This window comes from Vipera berus (genome assembly GCF_964194415.1).
Source record: "Vipera berus genome assembly, contig: HAP1_SCAFFOLD_105, whole genome shotgun sequence".
Classification (NCBI taxonomy): Eukaryota; Metazoa; Chordata; class Lepidosauria; order Squamata; family Viperidae; genus Vipera; species Vipera berus.
The window spans coordinates 23,050-48,940 of NW_027673602.1; the positions used below are offsets into that span (position 1 = coordinate 23,050).

Consider the following 25,891-nt stretch of genomic DNA (forward strand, 5'->3'; position numbering starts at 1 on the left):
TAAAAAAGCCTAATGCGAGCTTTGTGCAGAGACTTTCCTTGGCTCCTCCCCTTGTTGCTTCTACTTATAATATTTCTAGTCAGAGTAGAAGAAATAGTAATTGTACAATCTTACAGTATTTCAACTATGTGCACTTAGCCACCTAAACTAAGGTAAAGGAAGAACTATAAGGTACTAGAATTGGCCAAAGCAAGGGGGGAAAGTGGCCCCTTCTAAAAGCTCTTGAAAATGGCCCTGGAAAGGTAAAAAAAAAATCTTGCTTCAAGTGAACAGGCAATAGTGGAGAGAATATGTTATAGCCAGTTATTTCTCAATGTTAAGAATTATGGGTTCAGAGAAGGCAATTCATCTATTATACAGAGAAATTATCGGAGAATGTGAAAGAAGAAAGGATATGTTTTCCCTTTTCTATGCTCACCATACTACGACCCGCTAATGATATATTAAGGTGCCTTATACTACTCAGTTTGTTCATTTATCTGAGCTGTCTCTTCTTACTGATGGCAATTCACAAGAGTGTCAGGCAGCTACATCATCTATTATCTGATCCCTTTAAAGCAGTGATAAAAAACATTTTTTAGGAGACAAAAATCTGCTACAGCATTGGAGGTTGCCATTTCATGTACAGTATCTAGACATGACTAAATGCTTAGATTTTTCTAAATTTACAGACTGGTTAGCGGTTACTTTATTTTTAAAATTGTGTTAGACTTCCTTTTTGTTGGAGCTTCAAGTCCAATGCCACTGATTCTTTAGCATGTTATCATCTATTGACTACAAGGGAAAACTGCGTGTAATTTAAGAGTTAAGGATTTCCTATGTGTACACACTTTCTGTATGACTGTGCCTGCTCTTGTCCACGGGATCCTTAACCTGAAGTCAATTCCTTCTGCCTTTATTTCCAGACACATACCAGATTAATAATGTGTTCTTTTGACTCCTGATAAATATAGTTGACTAGATGCTAAGCTTTGTATATTCATAAATTATATTCTGTCTAAATAAATCTCCTCTCTGGTTTAGTTCTTAAACCTGCCTGTTCATTTAACCAATTTCTAAGGCCACATTTAATCCTTGCTCAGATCAGATTCCTATTCTCAAGAATGCTCAAATTGCATACGCAGTACAGTTTCTGACTGTGCCTTACAGTTCCCTTACCATTTTTGTGTGATTTTTACCTCAAAATGAAATAATTTATTCTCAATAATTATAGATAAAGGTTTCAGGAACCTCATAAAAGAAATCTGGAGGACCAGTTATTATTTTGAGGCTGCAGGTTGCCCATTTCAGGCAGGTGTATTGTTTTTGCCTGCAGCTCTGTTACGAAACTATTATCAGGCTCTTATTTCCGGACAACTAAAAGCTTGAACAGAACTATTTCTGTTACGATCTTTGAGCATACGCATACATACACACACACACACACAAACATAAATGCATACAAACACATGCATACATGTATGTACATAAACAGAGAAACATGCACAAAGTATATGTGTGACAAAGAATGCACACAATCTGAAAGTGGGTGGGTTGAACAAAAGCTAGTTTAATTTATTCCATTCCATTTTTTTAAAAAAATGAGCTATTTTACAGCTTCACTTTTGAAACAGCATATATAACTATATGAGTTTATATTTTATTATTTTATAATATTAAACAATACAATATACTATACAGTTTGTTTATATTAATTTTTTTTTATCCTGCCTTTTTTTGTTCAACTCAAGGAAATGAGTTTGGTTTTAATTCTGGCTTTAGTGGTATTTGAATAAATACTTAAAAAATAAATTGTATATTTAAAAACTATTAAAAATTATTTAAAATATTTCAACATTTCAGAAATAATTCAATTTGTTGCATAGCAAATTTATTTTTGTGCAACCAGTGTTAATGATTTTTGTTCAACATGGTATCCACACAGTTTTATCAATCCTGGACTATAGATTGATAAATCTATAGATCCAATGCATAATTTGGCAGTTCTCCTAGATTTGTGACTCCTGTTCAAGGAGCAGGTGGCAGTTGTGGCTAGGAGAGACTTTTCAGAACTTTGTGTGCTGCACCTGTATCACAAAGCCCTGCACTCAGTCATTCATACTGTGATTATCTCATATCTGGATTATTGCAATAATAATGATACAAGAGCATTAGGAAGCTACAATTGGTCTGGAATGCAGTGGTGTGGACAGTTTTGGAGGCCCCTGAGGTGGCACAGGTAACACCATTGCTATGTGAGCTGCACTGGCTGCTGATCTGCTTCCAATTCAAGGTGTTGGTTATCACCTTTAAAGCCCTTTATGGCATGGATCCAGTATATCTAGGAGAGGAGCCTTTTCTGCTATGGCCCCCTCCTCAGGCATATCCTGCCAAAGAAAATGAGGCTGGCCCCCACACTTCTGGCCTTCAGAAAGGTCCTTAAGACTTGGTTCTGCCAGTTGGCATAGACCCAATCAAGTTGGAAGTGATTGGTGCAGTGACAGAAGGTACTACCCCCACTCCACATGAACCCTTGACTTCTTGCTTTTTTCTATTTAATTCTTGTAATTTTAAAAGCTTCCATATGTATAACTTTATTTTATATTCTTATTGTATTGTATTGTAAGATGTCTACTGTAGAGTTGTGCTCTTTGGCAAGATGAGCAGCATATACATTTAATAAATAAACCCTACACACAAACACATTACATACTACACATCTTGCACTCATATGACTCTGGCTGCTTACAATCTGGTAAAGCAATATTCTAAAAGATTAAAACACTAAGCAATAAATATAACACTAATAGAGAAATACTAAGATGGGCGGTATACAATGGAGTAAAGGTGGATCTTCTATTTAATCCAGTTACTACCTCCAGGATGACACACCCACATCTGGGCCGCAGGCTAACCGGCAGAGTCAGATTATAAGGGTCTTATGGAAGCCAAGAGGATGGGAGGGATCTCACTTGGAGAGATACAACATTCCAGAGGGCAAAAGCCACAGCAGAAAAAGGCTTTTCTCCTGGACTCCTCAGCTGGAATTCCTTGGCTGACAGAAAACCCCTTCTGCCAGCATGAGTGGGGCAGACGAAGCCCATTAAGTAGCTTGGATCCATGGATCTCTTGAGTAATAGCATTTTTTCTAAAAAGAAATTAAAGTATGAGTGCATGCAGAAATTGAGACAAAATTAAGTAATTAAGAATTAAGGAAGGTTTGATTGATTAGGATTTAATCCTGATTGATTGATTGATTGATTGATTGATTGATTAGGATTGAGTTGAGTGGGGAATGCTCTTGTGGAGGGGGGAGGCTTTCATAGTTTTCTTATACTTCTGCAAACTTGATTCCTCCAAGAGATGATATCTTCCTCTTGTTTCTTAATTACTCAATTGAGACAAAACTAAGTAATTAACTTAATTACTTTGTCTCAGTTGAGTAATTAAGAAACAAGTAAAGGAAAGAAAAATAGGGATGGGGTAATGGACTAGGATTATTTAGATTAAATCCTAATCAACCATAATCCTGTTAGAATGTATGGACTTACTGGAACTTTTATTGTATAACTTTTTGTTTTTCTTTCTTTTCTTTTTCCAGAATCTGAATTGTCTAAAAGTAATGAACAAAGTACTTGCCTAGACAGGAAAGAGAACAATGAAATCAATCTAGCTGAAGCAATATTCACAATATTGTCTTATTGCACTTTATCTCCCAAATCTCTTGGTAATGTCCTTCAGAACTACATGGAAAAAGAACTCATGTGGGATTTCTTACATAATATATCAGGTATGTATAATTTAATAAAAAATATATCTGGAATATTATATACTCAGTTTTCTTGATTTACAGATAGGGTGTGTTAAAACATAGATCTTAAACTATTCAATAATACAAGTGTTCTCTTTCCCACAAAGATACTAGAATAATTATGGCAAGGTAGTTTTAGAACTGAGTTGATACTGTTAAACATTACATTTGTTTTCATCAGTGAAAACAATCTTATATAAAACATTAATTCTGCAAACATTAATGTGGCATTTGGACAGTATCATTATTCCTCAGAACATTTAATTTCTGTCTGAGATATTTTGAAATACTACAGAAATTACTTCCTACTCATTTTGATATGTAGTACCCCTTGGCATTTTCAATTTGAACTTCATTTCAGGGATAAACTATATGAAATATTAATCATGTAGTTTGTTCTCAAGTGCAGGACAGTTTTTTCACGAATAACTGTCACAGTGGGATGGATTGGGACACTAGCAGGGGAGAACTTTAGCTACTTGTTTTTCTGCAGTCCTCTCAGATTCACCCCGTGTCTGAGGCTTATCTTTTCATTTATGTCAGAGAAGCTTACATAACTCGCTCCTCAGTAAAATAGTATATGTTTAGTCTCATAAGAGCTGGGATTGTGCAGATAAGAGAACAATCTGGTGGTGTGGAACAAGTATCAGGTATTTTTTTAGAACTGTGCTTTGTATTTAAATTTTTGAACTTTTTCTTTTTTTTAGTCTCTTACCAAATACCTCCAGAGAATGATAATAATATGATGATAATAATAGACATTTTTCTAAATGTATGTCCACCAAAAATACTTAACAGTTGAACCAGGCATAGAAGCATTCTTAAATTTTAAAACAAACAAACAAAAAAAGTATTGTGTTGGATGCTAGTAGTAATCATTTTTATTTTTTCTTTTAAAATGTTCCATTGAGAAAAATATATGATTAAAGTTACAATATTTATGCAATAAGGAAATTTAGTTCTGTAGGTTTAATTTATTATAAGAATCTAACATTAAAAACCAAATGAAACTTCATAAAAATCCTAATATACAAATTTACTCGACTCGGAGTTTACTTGTTTCGCTATCATTAATGCTTGTTTGTGAAGTTTCTAGTTGCAGTGAGTCAGAGCCAGAAGTTATCAAATGCCTGAAATCAACTTTGATTAATTCAGTTAACGGAACAATAAAGGAGGTAATCTCCTTGATGAATTCATGGGAACCAACAGAAAAATATGGCACCTATCTGCCTAATAAAACTGTTCCTGAAAGTTTGTTGAAAATAGTTCCAAAGGAATGGAATTACATTTATAAAGATGTGAAAACAGAAAAATCCGGGAAATGTAAGTATCTTTACTTAAACCTGTCAAAATATTAGTTAACCATTTAATGATAATATATAAAAATGGAAGAGGTTTTGATAACGAATCCCTTGGTAACCACTTTATTGTGGTTTTTTAAGTTTATTAATATAATTGTTGACTTATTTATTAGAAAGTTAATGGGAAAATATGTATAATTTTAATAAAGAGGGTACAGCCCCAGATGCAGCAAAGTAAATCATGTTCAGAGGGGAGGAAGAGCTCTTTACAACTGAATCTTGTGACTCTCATCTGAGAATTCTTTGTTGTAGTTGAGCTCCATCATTTCCGAACTAAAGAACTACATTTACTCTCAGTATGTTGTTGCTTTAGCTTTTCCGCTGTAGGAGTTGATGACAGTTATTAAATGTTTGTAATTCACTTAAATGGATGTGTTAAAAATATTGGAGAACATGCTAAACCATAAAGCACAATTAAATAAAAACATTTAAAATATTTTGGAAATATAGTGTAAAGTAGAAGCAATATGTACTCTTAGAATTAGTACTGAAATTGAATGAATGTTTGTAAATAGGTTAGGCAGAATAAGAAGTATTTTTTTCAATACAATCATTGCAGCAATGAATGTATGCCTCCAAGTACACTTATAGAATATCTTTTCTTCATATTGCTATAAATTGAATTAGCTTTCAGGCAACCAGAAAAAGTCATGTCAATGAGCTGGGTGGCCACGAAAATGTAATAAAGAAACAAACTAACGATATTGGCTGTTGTGAGTTTGTAACACCTTCAGCAGCAAGAGATGGATGCACTATTGTAGAAATATGATACGGCCTATTGAACGGAAAGAATTTGCTTCTGTAAAATTTCATACACATAATAACAAAATCATTTGTTTTTTTGTTCTGTAAATATTGTACACTGTAGCTTTATTTAAAAAACAGTAAAAAATATCTTGTCATGATAGCTAGCTACATAACCCAATATAAATATCTGATCTAATAAAGAGCAGATTAAACTTTTGAGAAAAGAATAAAATAAAAATAAAAATGCATTCCAAATGGGTCTCTGCCTGTTCCAGTGTTCACAAGTAGTGCCTAGTCTATATTAGATTTTTCCGCATGGTTGAAACAATGGTGATCAGGATGGCTCAGTCTCATAAACCACAATGGACAGATGGGTGAGAGAAATGTGTGATAGCTACAATTAAATTAAATTACCTTAATTTTAAAGGTTGTGATTCATTGTAAAATGAAACTTTAATCTTAATTATATCTGATTTCATTTTTCTTTCAGGTTTCACAAGGTTTGCTGCTCAAGCTCTATCTATTGTAATCAGCAAGTTACCTTCTGTAATAGCATGTTTGCCATCCCCAATTAAATATTTCTTTTTAATAGCTGAGAAAAAAATACCATCAAAGTTTATTGGATCAGAGAAATATGGTTTTCTTGTCAAGACTTTGATTATAATTATGTGTCAGATATTTGAGGATGGAAACATCACAGAACTTTTAACGGGTGCAATCCTTGACAGATGGAGCCAAGAAAAGCTCAGTTTAGTTTGCATATGTTTGGAAACTATTATAGGAAAAAAGAAAAAGAATCCTAAACAAGTAATTTGTGAGATTATTCAGAGCATTGAACAGGAAAAACCAAACTGGATTGAAAAGCAACTACTAAAAGCAAAAAAACTGAGCACAAATTGGTAAGAAACATTTTTTTCCTTTTTTTGTTGTTACTGCTGCTGCTGTTTAAGTATAGATCATGTTCAAATAATAATAATAATAATAATAATAATAATAATAATAATAATAATAATAATAATAATAATAATAATAATAATAATAATAATAATATTTATATACCGCCCTTCTCCCGAAGGACTCAGGGCGGTGAACAGGGCAAATATATAAAAGATACAAAAATACAAAAGTTAAAAGAAAATTAAACATATGCCCGACTAAAAATAGTAAATACAGATATTAAAAATGACCACAAAACCCAACCCATCCCCCATTAGGCCAGGCCGGCTTGTTCAAATAAGAGTGTCTTCAGATCACGACGGAAGGAACGAAGGTCGGGCGCCATCCGGAGCTCAACCGGCAGCCGATTCCATAGCTCCGGGGCGCCCACAGAGAAGGACCTCCCCCTGGGGGCCACCAATCGACATTCTCTGATCGGTGGCACCCTGAGGAGGCCCTCTCTGTGGGAGCGCACAGGGCAGAGGGAAGTTGATGCCGGCAGCAGGTGCTCCCTAAGGTACTCCGGACCCATGCCAAATAGCTTATAATAAAATAGTTAATTATAATTAATTATAATAAAGTAAAACAATTTATAATAGTCACATAAATCCAATAAATAAATAAAGTTTGAAGTAGTTTCTACTGAGTTCCAAGAAAGTCTTCTTAGAATAAATAGAAAACAAGAAAAATATTTTCCTTAGTTGTCCTTTCATTACTTAAAAGTTTGACAATGAATTTTGCTACGGAGATTAGACCTCAGTAGCAGTGCTTTACATAGAAGCTTTCTACTGGGTTATAAGATTGGTATGAAATAAGAACCTTTAATATTGAAATACGTACAATATTAAACATATACAATGATCTAGATTTAAAGGAAAATTGAAGCAATTCAGAAAAGCTTTAGAATATTTCACAGTTTACAGTACTTAGAAGTTTTGTTAGAAACTGAATGAAGTTAAATATTTTATGTCTTTCTGACTGATGTATTTTTATCCTCGACTGCTAATTATAAGAATACATGTGGCATGTGGCATACTTTCCAGGTGATACTAGATGATCCTGGAGTTCACTGTACTTTATTTCTGTTTTTACAGCAATTTCATTAATTTCTGAGGAAATAGTACAAATTCTCTCGAAAAAAAGCATGTGGATATTCTATTTGAGTCTTTTTAATTATTTAGTGGCCTAGACCCAGACTACTTTCACTTCCAGCTATCTTTAGACTGGACTGTAGGAGAGGTCATCTTTGAAACTCTTTGATGTCTTTCTGTCTTTGAAAGGTTTTCTGTCTCAAACATCTTGCCACAAAGCTTTACTACTTTGCCTGAATCTCTGGTCCCTTGAAGTAAATATGGGTGAATGCATTGTTACGTTTCTGTAGCTTTGGGTTTCTTTCTTTCTGCCAACTAGTGTATAAGGAAGATGTAAATACCATTGAGTCTCAGAGATCCAATGGAAACCTATAACCCAGCAAATCCAGTTCCTTTTTTGCTGATGTTCCAGACAGATTAAACTAAAAAAAATAATAAAATGTAAAAAAATAATTCACATTTACCAACCAAGTTCCTCAATATGACCAAGTCTCACTTTGAAAATCTTTTTGAATTTTTTTTGTGTTTAATGCAATTTTCATTGTATTTTTTATTTTGCAGTAGGCTACTAATATTTCCCCTTAAAATAATTGAGTTGTCTTGTACTATTGATATTTTGACTATTTCCCAAATAAATAAATTGAATTATTTCAGTGTGCTTTATATATGTGAATGGTCTTGACTGAAGAAATTGTTATTTATTTATTTATTTATTTATTTATTTATTTTATTGATGGGATTTATATCCCGCCCTATCTCCCGAAGGACTCAGGGCGGCTAACAACAAAACATATAATAAGTACATAAATCAAGATAAAATGAAATTGAGAACATCAGTGCAGTTATATTGGTGATATAGAGTTAAATTTAGAAAGATGTATTTTTGATCATTGTTTAACTATATTGTTGTTACGTATCAGGAGGTGGTTTAATATCTGAGGCACTTTCCTATTTGGTAACATAATTTAGGCTGATTTACATGATTTACTTTCATCCTGGAGCCATAAAGCACCATTTCAAAAGTGTATCTGATGAGGCAATGTTCTCTCACTCAGAAAAGAATCCTTGGCTTCCTGTGCTTCGGGGAAGGGCACACTGATGATGCTTATAGTTCTTGCCACATTTTTCGCAGAATAATCTGCTTGCAGGTTTTACTATAAGAGCAGCCCATAGAATTCTCACCTTCCCATTTCATCCTATTCATTCTGTTTCTTCTATTCTGGCCTCTGTGGCTGCGCCACCGATTGAAGACACACTCTGCTGTGAAGGTGAGAGAACTTAATTATATGTTGATGGGATCTTCCATAGTACAGTCAGTCATGTCAAGCTTGACTGACATCAGTGGATAGTGCCATACTTTAAGGAAAGGTAATTTGTGTCCAAAATAAAAGCACAAGTCCTTACTTCTGAACACTGAAAATCTCCGGAAGAAGAAGAAAAGGAAGTGAAGCATCCACCAAAGTTAATTTTTCCCTGATATAATAGAGCTACTGGCAGTGGAATTATTAGATTAACCAATGCTGTGCATTCTCTACTCATAGGACTCTGAACTTTGCTCTAATATCTTCCTGTATCAGTGTCACTATTCTACTTCAGAAGGAAAAAAGAATTGGAGCAGTTTTGAGAGCAGTCAGTGGAATCAATAGATTTGGTGCTTGTCTCCTCTAATTTGCTATCAGTGGGTGATTATTCTGTTCCTGTTGATACTGATTGGAGATGATGATGATGATATCTATTCAGTTGTGTTTGACTTTTGGTGCTTTTATAGGTTTCTTGCACTACTTCTTTGAGTTTTTCTGTGCTCTGACTGGTTTCAGCTTTGATGGTGTCCAGCCACTGTTTGCTTTAGTGGCCTGGTTTCCTTTCACGGTTCCTACACTATAATCTACAATGCTAAAAATTATATTGTAGATTTAGTTAGTTAATTAGTTAGTTGCATTTATATCTTGTCTTCCGTTGACCAATTTTTCCCACTAGAATTTTGTGGAGTAGCTTGGGCTGACATATTGTGGCTGGCTGCAAGTCACTTAGTGAATGTCCATAGATTAGGGTGCACTTGAACTAGGTTTTCTCAGGTCTTAGTCCAGCACTCTATATTGGCTGTTCATGGAATCCAGATTTAGGCACCAAGGATAGTTTCTTCCATGAACATTGGTATATATATCTACATTTTTCTTAAATCTTTTTAAAATCATTCTTAAGCTCAACCAGATCTTGCTGGATCAGCTTCAAGACTTCTACTTAAACCAGGATCTCTTTTAACAAGATAATTGAAGATTCCTTGGCATCTTTTCTGGCTCAGCAGGTAGTGAATTTAGCTGGAATTTAACTAGCTATTATCTTTTTGGGACTCACTTAAAACATTTAAGTTTTAATTTAAGCTTCACTTAAAACAAGATAATATATAATACAAAAAAATAATTACCCATTGATCAGAGTCTTTATGCACAGGTCTGATAATACAGATGTTTGAGAACCCTTAGTCAGGAGAGAAGGGAGAGACTATAGTGCCATCTCAAAACTGGAAGTCCAGCATTGCAATTGTGTTAGTGCAGAATTCTGCGATAATCCTGGAACTCATTGTTACTAAAGATTTCCTATATTGCCATTTACCCAAAGAATATAGGCAGTTTTTTTGATTTCCATTAGTGAGCATGAATAGAAAGAAGATAAGTGTTCATCAACTTTCCAAAGGAAACTAACTTGTTTAGGGCCAACTTCCTCAGACAGGGAAAGCATCTTTTGAAATATGACACTTTGTCATATTTCTGGTTGGCACATCTCCATTTTGAATAAATGGCTACTTGAAACCCCCCACACACACACAATTACAGTTTTCATCTAAATGAGGAAATATTAAGCAAGAAAGGAAAGTTTGTATTTAGGACATTGCCTTTTTACTATCTACCTGATGCATTTATTAAATTTGATTGTGTGTATTTTTATAAACTCTGTAGTATATTTTTGCATATGTTAAGAAAGTTAAAGTATCAAATGTAGTGTTGATTATATTTTGAAGAATATAATCTTAGCTTAATAAAATACTACAATTAACAGACATAAATTTCATATTCATAGAAATAGTGGACAGAGTATGTCTTGTACCTTACTTTAAACTATTACTAAAATAACCTTCACTTTATTGTTACCCTCCCCCCCCCCGCTCCTCCAAAAAATTATAACTTGTCAACTAAGATTGTGGAGAATACACAGTCTCAAAAGAAATGTCTGCTTTTCAATGTAATTTGTTGAGTTGAACATTATTATTTTTCATTATGGTGACCCTGAGTTGCCAGACTGGGTGCATATAAAGATTAAGATGAATGCAGTTATTCCTTGGCTGAGGTCTGCCTCTTTCAGGGCACATTCTCCCTAATGACATGATTGATAGGCAGTCCCAAATCTAGAGAGGAACTCATTAATCACAACACTGACTGAATCCAATCATTTGCTTCACCTGCACAGTGATGGACAGGAAAGGATACAGTTTGTGTGCTGACACTGAAACAGTCATTTGTCAGAGGGCTTCAACTTTTTCAATGTCATCCTGTAAGCAGCTTGACATAACATTCAGCTGCACTACTATACAACTTCAAAATACTACTTTTTAATTTTGCTATGTTGTAACGATGTATTTCTTTGCAAACGTTTAGATCAAATATAATGATAGCATATATCTGTAGAATTAAATTGTAGTGACTATAATTTCAAATTATTCACTGCTTTGAATGTTCTAAAGTGATGTATTATATTGTAATATTAATTACTGGGATCTACGCATGTACATGGGTCATGCAAATAGATTTAAATGTACTTAAATTTGTTACTTAAATCTAATATTTGTGCCTATGGTCCTTTGTATGTTTATCTGAGAATGGGTCCAACTGAATTTAATGAAGCTTAATTCTGAGTTGATTTAAAGTACTAGAGTGCACTTGTAATAAGAATAAATACTTGGTATTCCTTGAGAATGTTGTACTATTGGCTCTACTATAATTAAAAATGTTGTAATAGCTTTGGAGTTTCTAAATTGCTAATTGAGGATTGATGCAATACTGTCATACAGTTTGAAACTTATAGTCAGTTCATAATCTATTAAATTATTAATATTAGAATGGGAATAGTTAGATAAAGCAGCCCAGGTGTCACATGGAAAAAGGAAGTGCAAGCTTTTAACAATTTGTTGTTTTCCCAGATAGAAATTTGTTATAAAATTACTCAGTGAATAATATCTTGAAATTTTTTAAAAGGTAGAAGCTTTTAAAAGTTTCATTTAATACAATGATTATGTGTGGTGTGTTGAATAGGATTTAAAATAATGTAACAGAATAAGAAACCAAGGTTACGTTATCGGAAGTGTGCTTTTTTGGTTAAGAATAATAGAAAGTATTTAATTGACTTATATTTTTACATTAAACATGTTTTTAATTTGAATTATTATGTTTTCTTTTTACTGGAATATTTGTTCATAAAGAGAGGACACATATATTTAAAAATATAAGCAGAAAGGTAGTTGTGAACAGTAAAAAGATATCTGCAAACTTACACTAAAGGATTTTTGGAAAATTGTGTTTCTATCGTTTTATCATATAATCACACTCTCTAAGGATCGAAGAGCCCAAATCAGGAAATGTAACTATATTGGTCTCCTGGATTAAGACACTATCTTTCGGTGCTTCGTATTGTAATACTTGTGCTTTCTTTTTAGTACAATTACTACTGCAAAAGATAGTAGGAGCTTAGAAGAGGAAACTATTGAGCTTGAATTGACTGAGCAGAAAATAAACATGATGGCCTTGGATATCTGCCACAAACCAGGTGGCAGTGAATACCTGAGGCAAATTTATCACATCATCCAGCTCAATGAGGTAGGGAAACGGCCTTTTTTACCGAGCAATTAGGTGTGTAGTGGCCTGAGGCAGCATCTGCTGGCAGCTAAGGGTTACTCAAGGAGGTGATAATGCTTCCTAAAGTCAATACCTGAGTCAATACCTCACTGGGCTACACTGTTCGCTTTAAGCTTTCCTGCATTTATTTATAAAAGGTTACTTTAGGGCATTATATGCCTTTTATTTAGGTATATAAACTCTGTCATGGTTCATTAACTGATTTCTGATTTCTTAAGACTGACCATTTGTTTTTGTTTTGTTTTATTTCCAATGCATTTTAAGGAAAATTCGATTAACGTAATAGTTAAAAGAATATGAACGTGTACAGATTATATTTTAAAAAATATAAACTTATCAACCATAATCATTTATTTTTTTATTCAGTGAAAGTCAATTTATTTCAGCTATGTGCAAATTGCCCAATGAGTAAATAAGACAACTTTTACTTTTGAATTGACTTCTGAAGCATTTTTTATTTGTTACTTACAATACTGTCATTGCTCAGTTATGGGCCATTGCTGACTGATATATTAGATTCATGTGTATGCTTGTACTCCAAAACTATATAAATGAACACGATTGCTAATAGAATTTTTTGTTAGCTTTACATCACATGTGCTAGTTTCTGTAATCATGTCATTTAGGAGTAAAGCTTAAAAATGGAATTTGTAACTTGATTGCTCACTGTAACTTTGAGTACAATTTGTTCATTATTTAAGGAATTGCCATTTTGATTTGGGGCATAAATAAGTGGAAGAAAAAATAAACAATCACTCAACTACATAAAGCACTTTTTAAAACTTGTCCCAATCACTCATTCAATGTCTTAGTCCAGTGCCTAAAACTCAAGGGTCATATGTCTAAGGACCTTCAAAAAGCCAATAAGGTTGGGCCAGACTGAATTTTAGAGAAAACTCAGATGCCACTAGAGAAGGATATGTCCTGAGTTCCTTCATAGAAATGTCATAGAAAGAGCATTCCAACTTTGTTGAATCTGGCGATCAGTAGGAATTAATATGAGTAGTATAAGCAGGTAAATTAATATGAGTAATGTATGCAGGTAAATCAACCCTGTGCCATAAATCAGTGGTTCCCAACCTTTCCAGCTTAGCATACCAGCAGGAGGGGAGAGAAGATGGTTCTATGCAAGTGTCAGGCATGTGTGTGAGTACGCACAACTCAATTTGCACAAGTAGTGGGTGCTTTCACCTGCCACATGCACAAATGGAGCTTTGTGTGCAAGAGCAAGTGTCTGCCGCTCTCGCAAGTACCCACTACTTGCGCAAGTGGAGCTGCGCGTAGGCCACTTGTGCAGCCTGGTTCTGAATGGGCTGCGGCCTGGTAGTGGGCTGAGGCCAGGGGGTTCTGGACCCCTGCCACAAAGGGTTTTGCAGATGACACTCAACACCTTGAATTCTTATCTGGAAGTCTATTGGCAGCTCATAAAGTGGTAGTGTAGCATATGTGCAATGATATGTGGCCATAGCTATCCACACTGGCACATTATGGCTAGTGCAGCTTCTGAATGACATTTAAGGACAAATCCAAGGCTTCTACCTGTTTCTTAAATAGGAGTCATAATAAGCTGTTTTCTCCCCATTCAGATTCCCCAGAGCTTCCAGACACTAAAGAGGAACCTTGGAATCAAAAGAGGCAGAGATATACAATTAATATTATCAGAGTTCAATGACAGTTCAACTCATGCCACTTGATGACTTCACAGTGGTTTTATGTAAACTTTCAATAGGATTAGGAGTTTACAGCCTGAAGTATCCCACAAAACAAATTCCTAGGGTTTAACCTTCCTCTCCACCCAACAACTGGAAAAGTCCTGTGAGGGAGGAAGAAAACTACAACATCATCCCACCTCTCTAAATCAGTCCAGAAAGATACCATGATCAAGGGTAGTTAAAAGCCATTGTCAGATCAGGAAGGGCTAGGATAAGAGTACCACTGCCATCCTGACTCTTCCAAGGTTATCCACAAATGCAGTCAATGCTGTCTTATTGCTATATTCAGGCCTGAATTCTGTTTGAAAAGAATCAAATAATTTGTTTCTTCCAGAATCTATTGAAGCTGAAGCTCAACTACCAATTGTAGTAACTGGGAGAGGGATCTTAGAGTCCTAGTGGACAATCACTTAAATGTGAGCCAGCAGTGTGCTGCAGCTACCAAAAAAGCCATCACAATGCTAGGCTGCATTAACAGAGGGATAGAATCAAGATCACGTGAAGGGTTATTACCACTTTATAATGCTTTGGTAAGGCCACACTGCATCCAGTTTTGGTCACCACGATGTAAAAAAGATGTTGAGACTCTAGAAAGAGTACAGAGAAGAGCAACAAAGATGATTGGGGGACTGGAGGCTAAAACATATAAAGAACAGTTACTGGAATTGGGTGTGTCTGGTTTAATGAAGAGAAGGACTAGGGGTGACATGATAGCAGTGTTCCAATATCCAAGGGATTTCCACAAAGAAGAAGGAGTCAAGCTATTCTCCAAAGCACATGAAGGTAGGACAAGAAGCAATGGATGGAAGCTAAGCAAAGAGGGGAGCAATCTAGAACTAAGGAGAAATTTCCTGACAGTTAGAATAATTAATCAGTGAAACAATCTGCCTCCAGAAGTTGTGAATGCTCGAACACTGGAAGTTTTTAAGAAGAGACTGGACAACCATTTGTCTGAAATGGTATAGGGTTTCCTGCCTGAGCAGGGAGTTGGACTAGAAGACCTCCAAAATCCTTCCAACTTGTTGTTATTATTCCATAATTTTTCCCCAAAGAGGATGCTGAAAATTGGATAATTATCCCATACGTTAGATCTAGGTGATTTTTTTTTAACAGGGAAAGATTGCCCTTAATGCTATGAGGTAATCCTTAATAAAGACTCATACACGTGTTTGGTTGGTTTGGCTTTCTCCAGTGGTACTTAGGCATCTCTTTTGCTGTTTCATCTCCCACAGATACTTGAAAACTAAGGGGTACCATTGGATCTGTGAGTAGCAAGGGAATGCCAGGTGCGATGCAATCTAAGACTATTGTTGCCCTCTCATTCCAAGTGGCAAGTAAGGCCTCAGATGAGCTATACATCAGAGCCTCAGGAATAATGCCAAACTCCCTTTGAAATCTTGCATTGTGGGAGCAGTATGGAAAAATCCAAAACAATCAGAGAATGATCCAACCGTGATTGGGGACTGATTTGAATGCCCCCTGTATCCATATAGTGTTGCCATTGTCCTGAGGCAAAACCAAATTCAAGCATTCCTTCAGTGGAACAATCTCATCATGAAGATCTTAGCAGATGTACCTTATCTGTTACCACATGTGCCCTGTGGAACAGCCTCCCAATGGAAATCCAGATGGCCCAAGCCCTGTTGGCTTTCTGGAAGGCTGTAAAAACTTGGCTTTTGCCACAAGTGATGGGCCAGCCATGACCTCACAAGGTACTTCTGACTCCATGCTCAAGAAAAGCAAGTTGGAATCCCCTCACACTATTGTGACGTAATCCGTTGCTAACTTTGCTCTAGTTTCAAGCAGCTCAAGCAGGAAAGTCACTGTGCCGCATGATGCTGTAGAGTAGCTACAATCCCATCAGTGTGAATTATCTAAAAGATTTCTTTTATATACAAAAGATACAATTATTTAATTATATTTCTGCAAAATATATAGGAGGAATTTAAATCCTTCATGCATTTACATAACTGACATCTTTGTTCTTCTCCAGTGTAATTAGTACTCAGTTGGAATTCTTTTTTAAAGGATTATTTGAATGAACAGCTATCTTATGAGGGAACTTCTGAAGAAAACCCAGCAAACATCAGACCTTTACATCTAATGTTAAGAAGCAAAGAACAGCCTGTTTTTGACCCTTTCCAAGTGCACTACTGGTATTGCACTAATGTGTTAAAAAAGGTAAGTCATTATATGAGGTGTCTAATGTTGTTTAATATTTAAATCTCTTAAAATAAAACCTAATGCCTAGCTCAGATTGCTTTTGAAAACCTTGAAATTATAGTTATTTGGATATACATATATATCCAAATAACTATATATATACAAGTAGAAAAATAGGGACCACTACAGTGGAAAGGTAACAGCGTTCCGTGCACCTTTGGTGTGTAGTCATGCTGGCCACATGACCACGGAGACGTCCTCGGACAAGCGCTGGCTCTTCGGCTTTGAAATGGAGATGAGCACTGGCCCCTAGAGTCGGAAACGACTAGCACGCATGTGTGGGGGAACCTTTACCTTTTTTATATACCATTTGACAAACTTGTGGGTGCTGTATATACTTGTCCTCTTTATTCAGAATCTTGCAGTGAATTTAACAACAGTGACTAGATGATCAAAAGAAAACCTGATTCATTATTAGGAACTCTGAAACCCAAACTTTTTGATTAAAAATAAAATGAAAACAAACAGTTATAATTTTCCCAGAATGCACTATGTTACTTTGCTGAGTTCTGTCTCTATTATTGTTGATCTTACTGCCAGGTATCTTTATTGCCCAGAAGTGTAGTTTTTGCAGGATAGGGCGGAATGGGGAAGGAAGGAAGGCAAGCATTTGCTTTCAAGTTCCTAAAATACAAAATACAAAAAGGATAGTAATGGCATTTAACTTATATAATTAAATAAAACTTCATACAGTTCCAGCGCTTGGAGCTAGCAGAGAAGATGTACATTGATAACCTACTGCAGACATGTCAAACTCGTGACATCACGTGACATCATGCAACGTATCGGGACTGTTTTGCCATTGCTGGCAATGGGGTGGGTGCGGCTTCCATGTGACTCATCCGGCCCGTGGGCCGGCAGTTTGACACCCCTGATCTACTGCATTCAATAATGAATCATGCTTATAACTGATTCATAGAAGCAAGGACTGGTATCTGTATTGGTAGAGTTTCTCCTGTTATAACATCTTCCCCATGTTGTCTCATCATTCCATTTCATTTCATGTATTGTGACTGTATTGTAAGATTTCATCCAAATACTATAGGATGAGTTGGGAAATAATACTGAGCAGTATGGGATGAAATGAATACTTTTACTAGAAATTGCTTCCAGTTAGGTACAATATTACATCTTAATTGCTTTCTCATATAAGCACATCTATAAACTGATAAAGAGACTAAATATTATATAGAAAATTTGAACTTTGTTCCATCATTGTATCTAATGTAGGAGGTTAAGGGATACTCTAATCAGCACTTGTATATTGTTCCCTACAAGTTTGACAGTTAAGGCTTTTGGTGTTTTATTGGTTTCGAAAAAATTCTTAAGAAGCCAATAGATCTTTTGCCAGAAGATTATTTTGATTCCTTATGTCTGCTTTTTGACATAACTATGCTTAACTTGAAAATTTTGGCAGTCTTATTAGCTGGAACATCTAGATCATGCTCATCTCATGGGAAATTATCTTCTTGACTCAAGAGTAGCTTCAGATGAGTAATATATAAGTGTAACATTCTTGGTGATACTATGGTTTCAAGTGAAATGTCAAACCTATCTGACATTCAATAGAGATTTGAAATTGATTTATTATGTGAGGCCTAAATCTGTTCCCAAGTTATAACAGGACTGTATCAGAGAAGATATAATAGGTCCTAAATTATTTTGATTATTAGAAGTAGTTAAGAAAATAGACTTAACATTAAGAAAACCAAGATCATGGCATCTGGCCCTCTCAATTCCTGGCAAATAGATGGGGAAGAAATGGAGGTAGTGACAGATTTTATTTTCCTGGGCTCCAAGAACACTGCAAGTGGGGACTGCACCCAAGAAATTAAAAGACACTTGCTCCTGGGGAGGAAAGCCATGGCAAATCTAGACAGCACACTAAAAAGCAGAGACATCACCCTACCAAGAAAAGTGCGTATAGTCAGGGCTATGGTCTTCCCAGTTGCAATGTATGGCTGTGAAAGTTGGACCATAAGAAAGGCTGAGCGCCAAAGAATTGAGGCCTTTGAACTATGGTGCTGGAGAAGACTCCTGCGAGTCTCTTGGACTGCAAAGCGATCAAACCGGTCAGTCCTAGAGGAGATCAACCCTGACTGCTCTTTAGAAGGCTAGATCCTGAAGTTGAAACTCAAATACTTTGGCCACCTAATGAGAAGGAAGGACTCACTGGAGAAGAGCCTAATGCTGGGAAAGGTTGAGGACAAAAGAATGGGACGACAGAGAATGAGGTGCCTGGATGGAGTCACTGAAGCAGTAGTCGTGAGCCTAAATGGACTCCAGAAGATGGTAGAGGACAGGAAGGCCTGGAGGAACGTTGTCCATGGGGTTGCGATGGGTTGGACACGACTTCACCACTAACAACAAACAAAATAGATTATTGAGACAGCTTTATTCTGTGAGCAATCCTGCCCCTTCTTCCATATGGAACCCTCATCATAGTCTTATTTAAGCAACCAAGTGTTACCTAACAACTTGACACAAATCTAAAAGAATGAGATCTTTGCATATAAATTAATTGCCAGAATCTGTGTAAGATGGTTCTGTGGTTAAACTGATGGCCTTTCATGAATTAAGTAGGATTAATTCATTTGAGTGTTACTCATCTTGATTTCCCTTTTACTTTTGTAGAAAAATCCTCTTTGAATTTTTCCTTTTAAACAAAAAATAAAATACGGTAGTTAAGATTGTTTAACCACTGAGCCACCTGGATAACATTTTATAGTTGCCAGAAGAACCAAACAACTCTGTATTTGTGTCTCTGATTTGCAAGCATGTCCCTTCTGTTACAGAAGACAATATTAAAATATCTAAGAGGACTGTTGAAAAACCTCCATAAATTATAGTTGCCAAGTTTTAAAATTCTATTTTTAGAAATAGCAGATTAAACTTCATGAGAAACATAAATCAACATAAACATTAGAACAAGATGGATACATCTATTATTTGCTTGGCATGATAACTCATATTGACTCCTTAAAATTTGAGGGTGAGGGGGGAAGAAGCCAACTGAATATTCTAAAAATTCTTCTTTCGGTTCTTGTTTTACAAACTTCTCACTTATGCCCTCTTCCCTGGTTTCCCTTTAGATATAATGAACTCTATGAACTTTTGTTTTCATATACTATATATATGTGTGTGTGTGTGTGTGTGTGTGTGTGTGTATGTGTATATATATATATATATATATATGTATGTATGTATATGTACCGTATATGTATATGTATATATATATGTGTGTATATATATATATATATATATATATATATATATATATATATATATATATATATATATATATGTGTGTGTGTGTGTGTGTGTGTGTGTGTGTGTGTGTGTGTGTGTGTGTGTGGTGTGTGTGTGTGTATATATGCACCTAATTGTCTATTGCAAAAGGAATAAGATTGTTATGAGGCATGCCCCAAACAGATGATCAGCACTCTGAGTTAGGAGTACTTTTATGATGATCAATGGTGCATGCAGATTCTGAAGCAACGAGAATGCTGCGCTCATTGTCTCAGATGCTGGGTATGTTGTCTCTAGCACACGCGCATACATGCAAACACACATACGCATATATAAAATGCAAACCTTGAGGCAGCCTTGTTTCTGCATCCAAGTACACTACAAGGTAATTAATAACAACATTATCTCTATAGCTCTGTAGTGCAACTTTGCAAGATGGCCAAGAAGATATATATTAGTGTCTTAAACTCAAAGGTTATGTATCTTGAAGGAGTCAGTATGGTCACATATGACCTTCTCTGACTGGAGTTTGAGCAGCTTGTTAGGCTAACAATAAAGCTGTGCTTGAGTGTGCTGAACTATTAGTTTGTCAGAAAGCCAGCAGCCTGACATACTTTCTTACATATTCAGAGCTGGATTTGACTAGGAAATCATGCACAAAATTCTGTTACTTTTTTGTTAATGACCTTGCTGCAGTTGGAATTATTTATAATCCGGTAATGGTGTGAGAGCTATTCCCCATACTGTTCTTAGAAAAATTAATAGTGGCAACCTTGAGAATGCATGCAGGAGACGTTAAGGAAGGAGAAATGATAACTTACTCCTGGTAAAGGAGAAAGTGTGAGAAAGAACTTAAACTGACCTCTTGATTCTGTTTGGTATAAGAAGGGGCTAAGCCGCTAAGGGAAGTTCTGGCAGGTTTTCAAGATTGTGTTTATTAAACTGCAACAATAAAGTAGCATTCCACTAAAATTTGTGGCATCTTTCTGCTCACCCATCCTGCTTCAAAAGACTGAGAGTGCAGAAGAAAGAAAAATGAAAATATTGGCAAAAATTAGTTTGAACATTTAATGAACACATATTTTTATCATATTGTATATTTCTATGAAAATATTAATAAAGGTACTCATGAATGCTGGCTAAGCTGATTAAGGTCTCATTTCAGATAAATTCAACTCAAACTGAAGATTTGTCTTTTGGATTTCCTACTGTCTTAAATATTGCTTGACTAAATGATTAAGTTAAGCTAGCCTTTAATTTGGAATGCAGACAATATTTTTAGCTGCTACAACTGACTCCTCCATTTATTAATATCATAGTAGTATAAGACCTTCAAAAGCTGACAACTCTGGGTAGAATTCAGTCATTGTGTGACAGGACTGCATTGCTCTATTAACCTGAAAGTGACAAGCAATTGTTACTGTACAGTAGCTACAACTTCGGAAACCTTTGTTATATTACCTTGACTTTGCAGCTAAGAGATTTTTAAAAAATGTTCTTTTAATATGCTATCATATATAAAAAAATAATACTTAGTAAATTGATACTGTTAACAAGTGATCAGATTTTTCTTCAAAATATCTACATAGTTATATCAGGTTTTACTACCTTCATTGGTGACTCTCGGGTTCTTTGTCATAAGACATGTTACAACTAATATGAGAGTGATTTTGGATGTAATAGGTAACTTGTGCCTCATTATACTAATGACAGTGCAAGCAAAGAGAAATTATTGTTGTTCCTCTTTTTCCACTGTAGCTTTATATATTCTCTGGAATTCTTGGAAGTGTTTTCTTCATTCATTTTTTCCTAAGGATGTGACCCAGGAAGAGTATAGTGGTATGTTTAGAGTCTGAGAGATTTCCATATCCTAAACTTCTGAATATTTCTACTTTATTAGTTAACACAGGGATTATGAATATGAGATTGAGAAACTCTGCCTTGACAATCTGAGAAAGAAAATTGATTCTAAATGGAGAAAATCCAGTTATTGAGAATTCTGTAACTTTATCTTATTCCTTTTTAATAAATCTTGTTAAAGAAACTCTGGAAGAATCTTGCTTTCTATGAAAATGGGGTGACTAAGAACTTGATAATGGATGAATAGGGATTCTAGAAGTAAGCAACTGGCTATCCCAAAAGTCTTAATGGGACATATCTCAAGATGAGGAATTCCTGTTAAGAACTCAAGGGAGCTAGGAAGAATGTGTTTGGAAGGCATCATGCAAACCTGATTCAAAATGCTTTGAACTGTGTGAGGGAGGAGTAGAGTCTAGAAAAAAATGCAAAGACAAGCCCTGGAACAGGACTGAAAGAAATATACAGTGTGTGAAGAGACCCAATAATGAGCATATAAATACAGCAAAGGATGGACCAAGTTACATGCCCCCTAGAATTCTAGTATCTATATAAAAACAGAAAAAGAACTAGAAGTCCTAACACTGAAAAGTGAACATAATTTAGTAGACATTATTGAAAACTATTGAGATAAAAATCTCATGAGTAAAATGTAAAGACTGAAGAATATAACATTAAAAAAGGAACTAGAACAGAATTAAAAAGAGGGGAGAGGTGAGGAGGAATGGCACTATGTGAAGATCCAATATTGAGAGCAGGAATTTGAGTAGAAGACTCCTAATAAAAATACTTGATTAAGAATATAAGGAATTAAAAGCAATAAATATATTACTATAGAAGTCTTAAGACTTTCATGCCAGGTAAGATCTGGGCAATGCTTGTGGACGAGATTACAGAATGTTCTAGGTGCCTATATGTAATAATGGGAGACTGCCTATCTGGATGTCTGTTGGAAAACCACCTTGGTGAAGACTGTAAAGTCCCAAGTATTCGTTAGTGATCTTATTAACTCTTTCATTTTTTAGAAGATAGAAAAATAAACCATACGTACATATGCACTCCTAAATCCAGTTCTGACTAAAGGGAGCAACTGGTTGAGGAAGTAAAAGCACTTGGGAATCTTAGGAGGAAGATCATCTTATGGATCAGGTTACTACAGAAAGAAATTGGAGCATAACTAGATATGAGGGAAACTAATTTAATCTGGTTTAGAAAAGTATTAGGTGGGATCCATTAGACAGAAATCCTGAAAGGAACTTAGAAAGATCCTGAAAGTAAAATTGCACAATATTCCAGTGAGATTAAAAATGGGGTCTGCTTAGGAAAGTATAGTGAATACATAAGAGAGTTTTTGACTGTGCTAAAAATGTATTGTATAAGAAATGGAAAATAGATATAATAATCAAAATATACTAGCAAAGTACCTAATATTTGTAAAAAGTTAATGAGATTGTGCAGAGTCTGAACTTTAAGCACAGGAATAGCTTCCTTTACAGTTCATTTTCCTTAGATTAGTAGGGGTAATGGAATTCTTGTCCTTCTGCTTCATCTTGATCACATTTCTGCCATTCCTTGTGATACCTGTTTACCACCTTATGTTTGTCTCCTGCAATTCTTAATTGTCCATTTTGCCCTTTGAATCCAATTTACAAATCTCTCTGTTTTGACCTGATAAATTAGATTAATGGCCTTGCCTTGTATGAATTTTTAATAATAATAATAATAAGTTGGAAGGGACCTTGGAGGTCATCTAGTCCAACCCCCTGCTCAGGCAGGAAACCCTATACCATTTCAGACAAATGGCTGGCCAGTCTCTTCTTAAAAACTTCCAGTGTTGGAGCATTCACCACTTCTGGAGGCAGGTTGTTCCACTGGTTAGTTTTTGTAAATGTCAGGAAGTTTCTCCTTAGTTCTAGGTTGCTTCTCTCCTTGACTAGTTTCCATCTGTTGCTTCTTGTCCTGCTTTCGGGTGCTTTGGAGAATAGCTTGGCTCCCTCTTCTTTGTGGCAGCCCCTGAGATATTGGAACACTGCTATCATGTCACCCCTCACCCTTCTCTTCATTAAACTACACATACCCAATTCCAGCAACTGTTCTTTATATGTTTTAGCCTCCAGTCCCCCAATCATCTTCGTTGCTCTTCTCTGTACTCTTTCTAGAGTCTCGACATCTTTTTTACATCGTGGTGACCAAAACTGGATGCAGTATTCCAGGTGTGGCCTTACCAAGGCATTGTAAAGTGGTATTAGTACTTCACGTGATCTTAATTCTATCCCTCTGTTAATGCAGCCTAGCACTGTGTTGGCTTTTTTGGCAGCTGCAGCACACTGCTGGCTCATATTTAAGTGATTGTCCACTAGGACTTCAAGATCTCTCTCACAGTTACTACTATTGAGCAAGGTACCACCTATACTATACCTGTGCATTTGATTTTTCCTGCCTAAATGTAGAACCTTACTTTTTTCACAATTGAATTTCATTTTGTTAGATAGTGCCCAGTGTTCGAGTCTGTCCAGATCCTCCTGTATCTTAAGCCTATCTTCTGGAGTATTGGCTATTCCTGCCAGCTTGGTGTCGTCTGCAAATTTGATGAGTTCCCCATCTATCCCCTCATCCATTTTGAAATGGTTTCATTAATTAATGAAAGCCAACCACTTTTTGAGGATCTTTTAGGATATCTAAACTTAGCAGTAGCTCTTTCTAATATTTTATATGGTCTTCCTTTTGCTGTAATTTTATAAAATGGCACCATGATCCTAGCTTTCTACTTTCATTGTTAGAATGAATGTTTAAATCCTGGCAAATAATATGTGGCTTTTAGAATGGCATTCTGAGCTGGTGTTTGTGATTAGGGCTACCTGATCTGTGGGTACAAAAATTTGTATGATGACTAAATTTTTTATAATAAAGATACATGGGTATCATTAACTCTTTGATGTTACTTCATGGCTATCCAAATTTTTGCATATCTTAAACAGTTCTATCAGGTAAGTGTGTTAGCCTCTCATATTTATGATGTAAAATGATGATCTCCCAAGAGAGATGGATGGTTCAAAAATGGGATAGATTGGTTTTTTTGTGATAGGTAGACAGACAGACAAATATAAAGAAGAAGTGATAGTTTTCATGTAACTAGGGAGTTTTTTATAGTCATCTATCCACCTTGTTCTGTTTGGAGAACATTATGTGTAAGTGTTTCTCAGGTGCTCAGGATGTTGTCATTCTTCAAGGAAAGGTGGTGGTGGGAGGGGATGGTTTGCACACTTGCCCACCACATCTGCGGCCTCGTTCCGAACAGGCCGCTGCCCAGCACTGAGCTGTGGACCGGGGGTTGAGGTCTGAAAATCAAAGATCTCTCTGTGTCCCATTTTATATTAAACAAATCAATGTGCAATTATCTTGGGTTTCTTTCTCAGGCTTGCTTTCTCAAGACTGTATAATCTTGTCTGCAAATATCTCCCCAGAATCATCTCTAAATTTCTTTACGGGCAGTCCTATATTTAGTAGAATGCTTATAGGTAGAGAGATGTTTCTTATTGAAAAATATACCTCAGCTTTTAAGATTTGTTCTTAGTGTATGTGCAGATCATCCTCATTTTGAGGTGTGTAGATAATATCTTGAAAATTGTAGTTACGGTTAAATAAGCTGTTCTTATAGTACATTAGTTATAATTAAGGTTCCATTTTGTCATTGACTTTGCTTTGCTGTCTGTTTCAAATCTTAACAAATCACATGGTTCAGAAAATTTCATCAACTACTGTAAGTAGCAACCTACTGTTTAAATCACATAACATACCTTATGGAAAAGAAGAAGAAGCAAATACAAAGCAAAAGCAATAATAGGAATAGCAAACCTGTAGCTAAAATTGAATAGCATTTAACAGAAGCCATAATATAGGGCCATGTTGACAGTATTTCAACAAATTATTGAAGTTTGTTCAACTACCATGATCTTGAGATATTTACTGCCAAAATTTGGCCTTAGACCCAAAAATGCAGCAAACTGTTTCCCTCCTT

At 35.5% G+C, this 25,891-nt stretch overlaps 1 protein-coding gene across 1 annotated transcript in view; it reads left to right on the top strand.

Annotated features, from left to right (window-relative positions):
• Positions 1-25,891, top strand: part of LOC308679274 (uncharacterized protein KIAA0825-like) — a gene marked incomplete at its 5' end in the record, with an annotated part of 88,040 nt that overhangs the window by 22,705 nt on the left and 39,444 nt on the right. Inside the window, 5 exons of the mRNA XM_081346880.1 lie at positions 3,581-3,769; positions 4,880-5,113; positions 6,389-6,797; positions 12,634-12,793; positions 16,573-16,725. Coding sequence (XP_081203006.1) covers positions 3,581-3,769; positions 4,880-5,113; positions 6,389-6,797; positions 12,634-12,793; positions 16,573-16,725 — 1,145 coding nt within the window. The remainder of the gene's footprint in view (positions 1-3,580; positions 3,770-4,879; positions 5,114-6,388; positions 6,798-12,633; positions 12,794-16,572; positions 16,726-25,891) is intronic.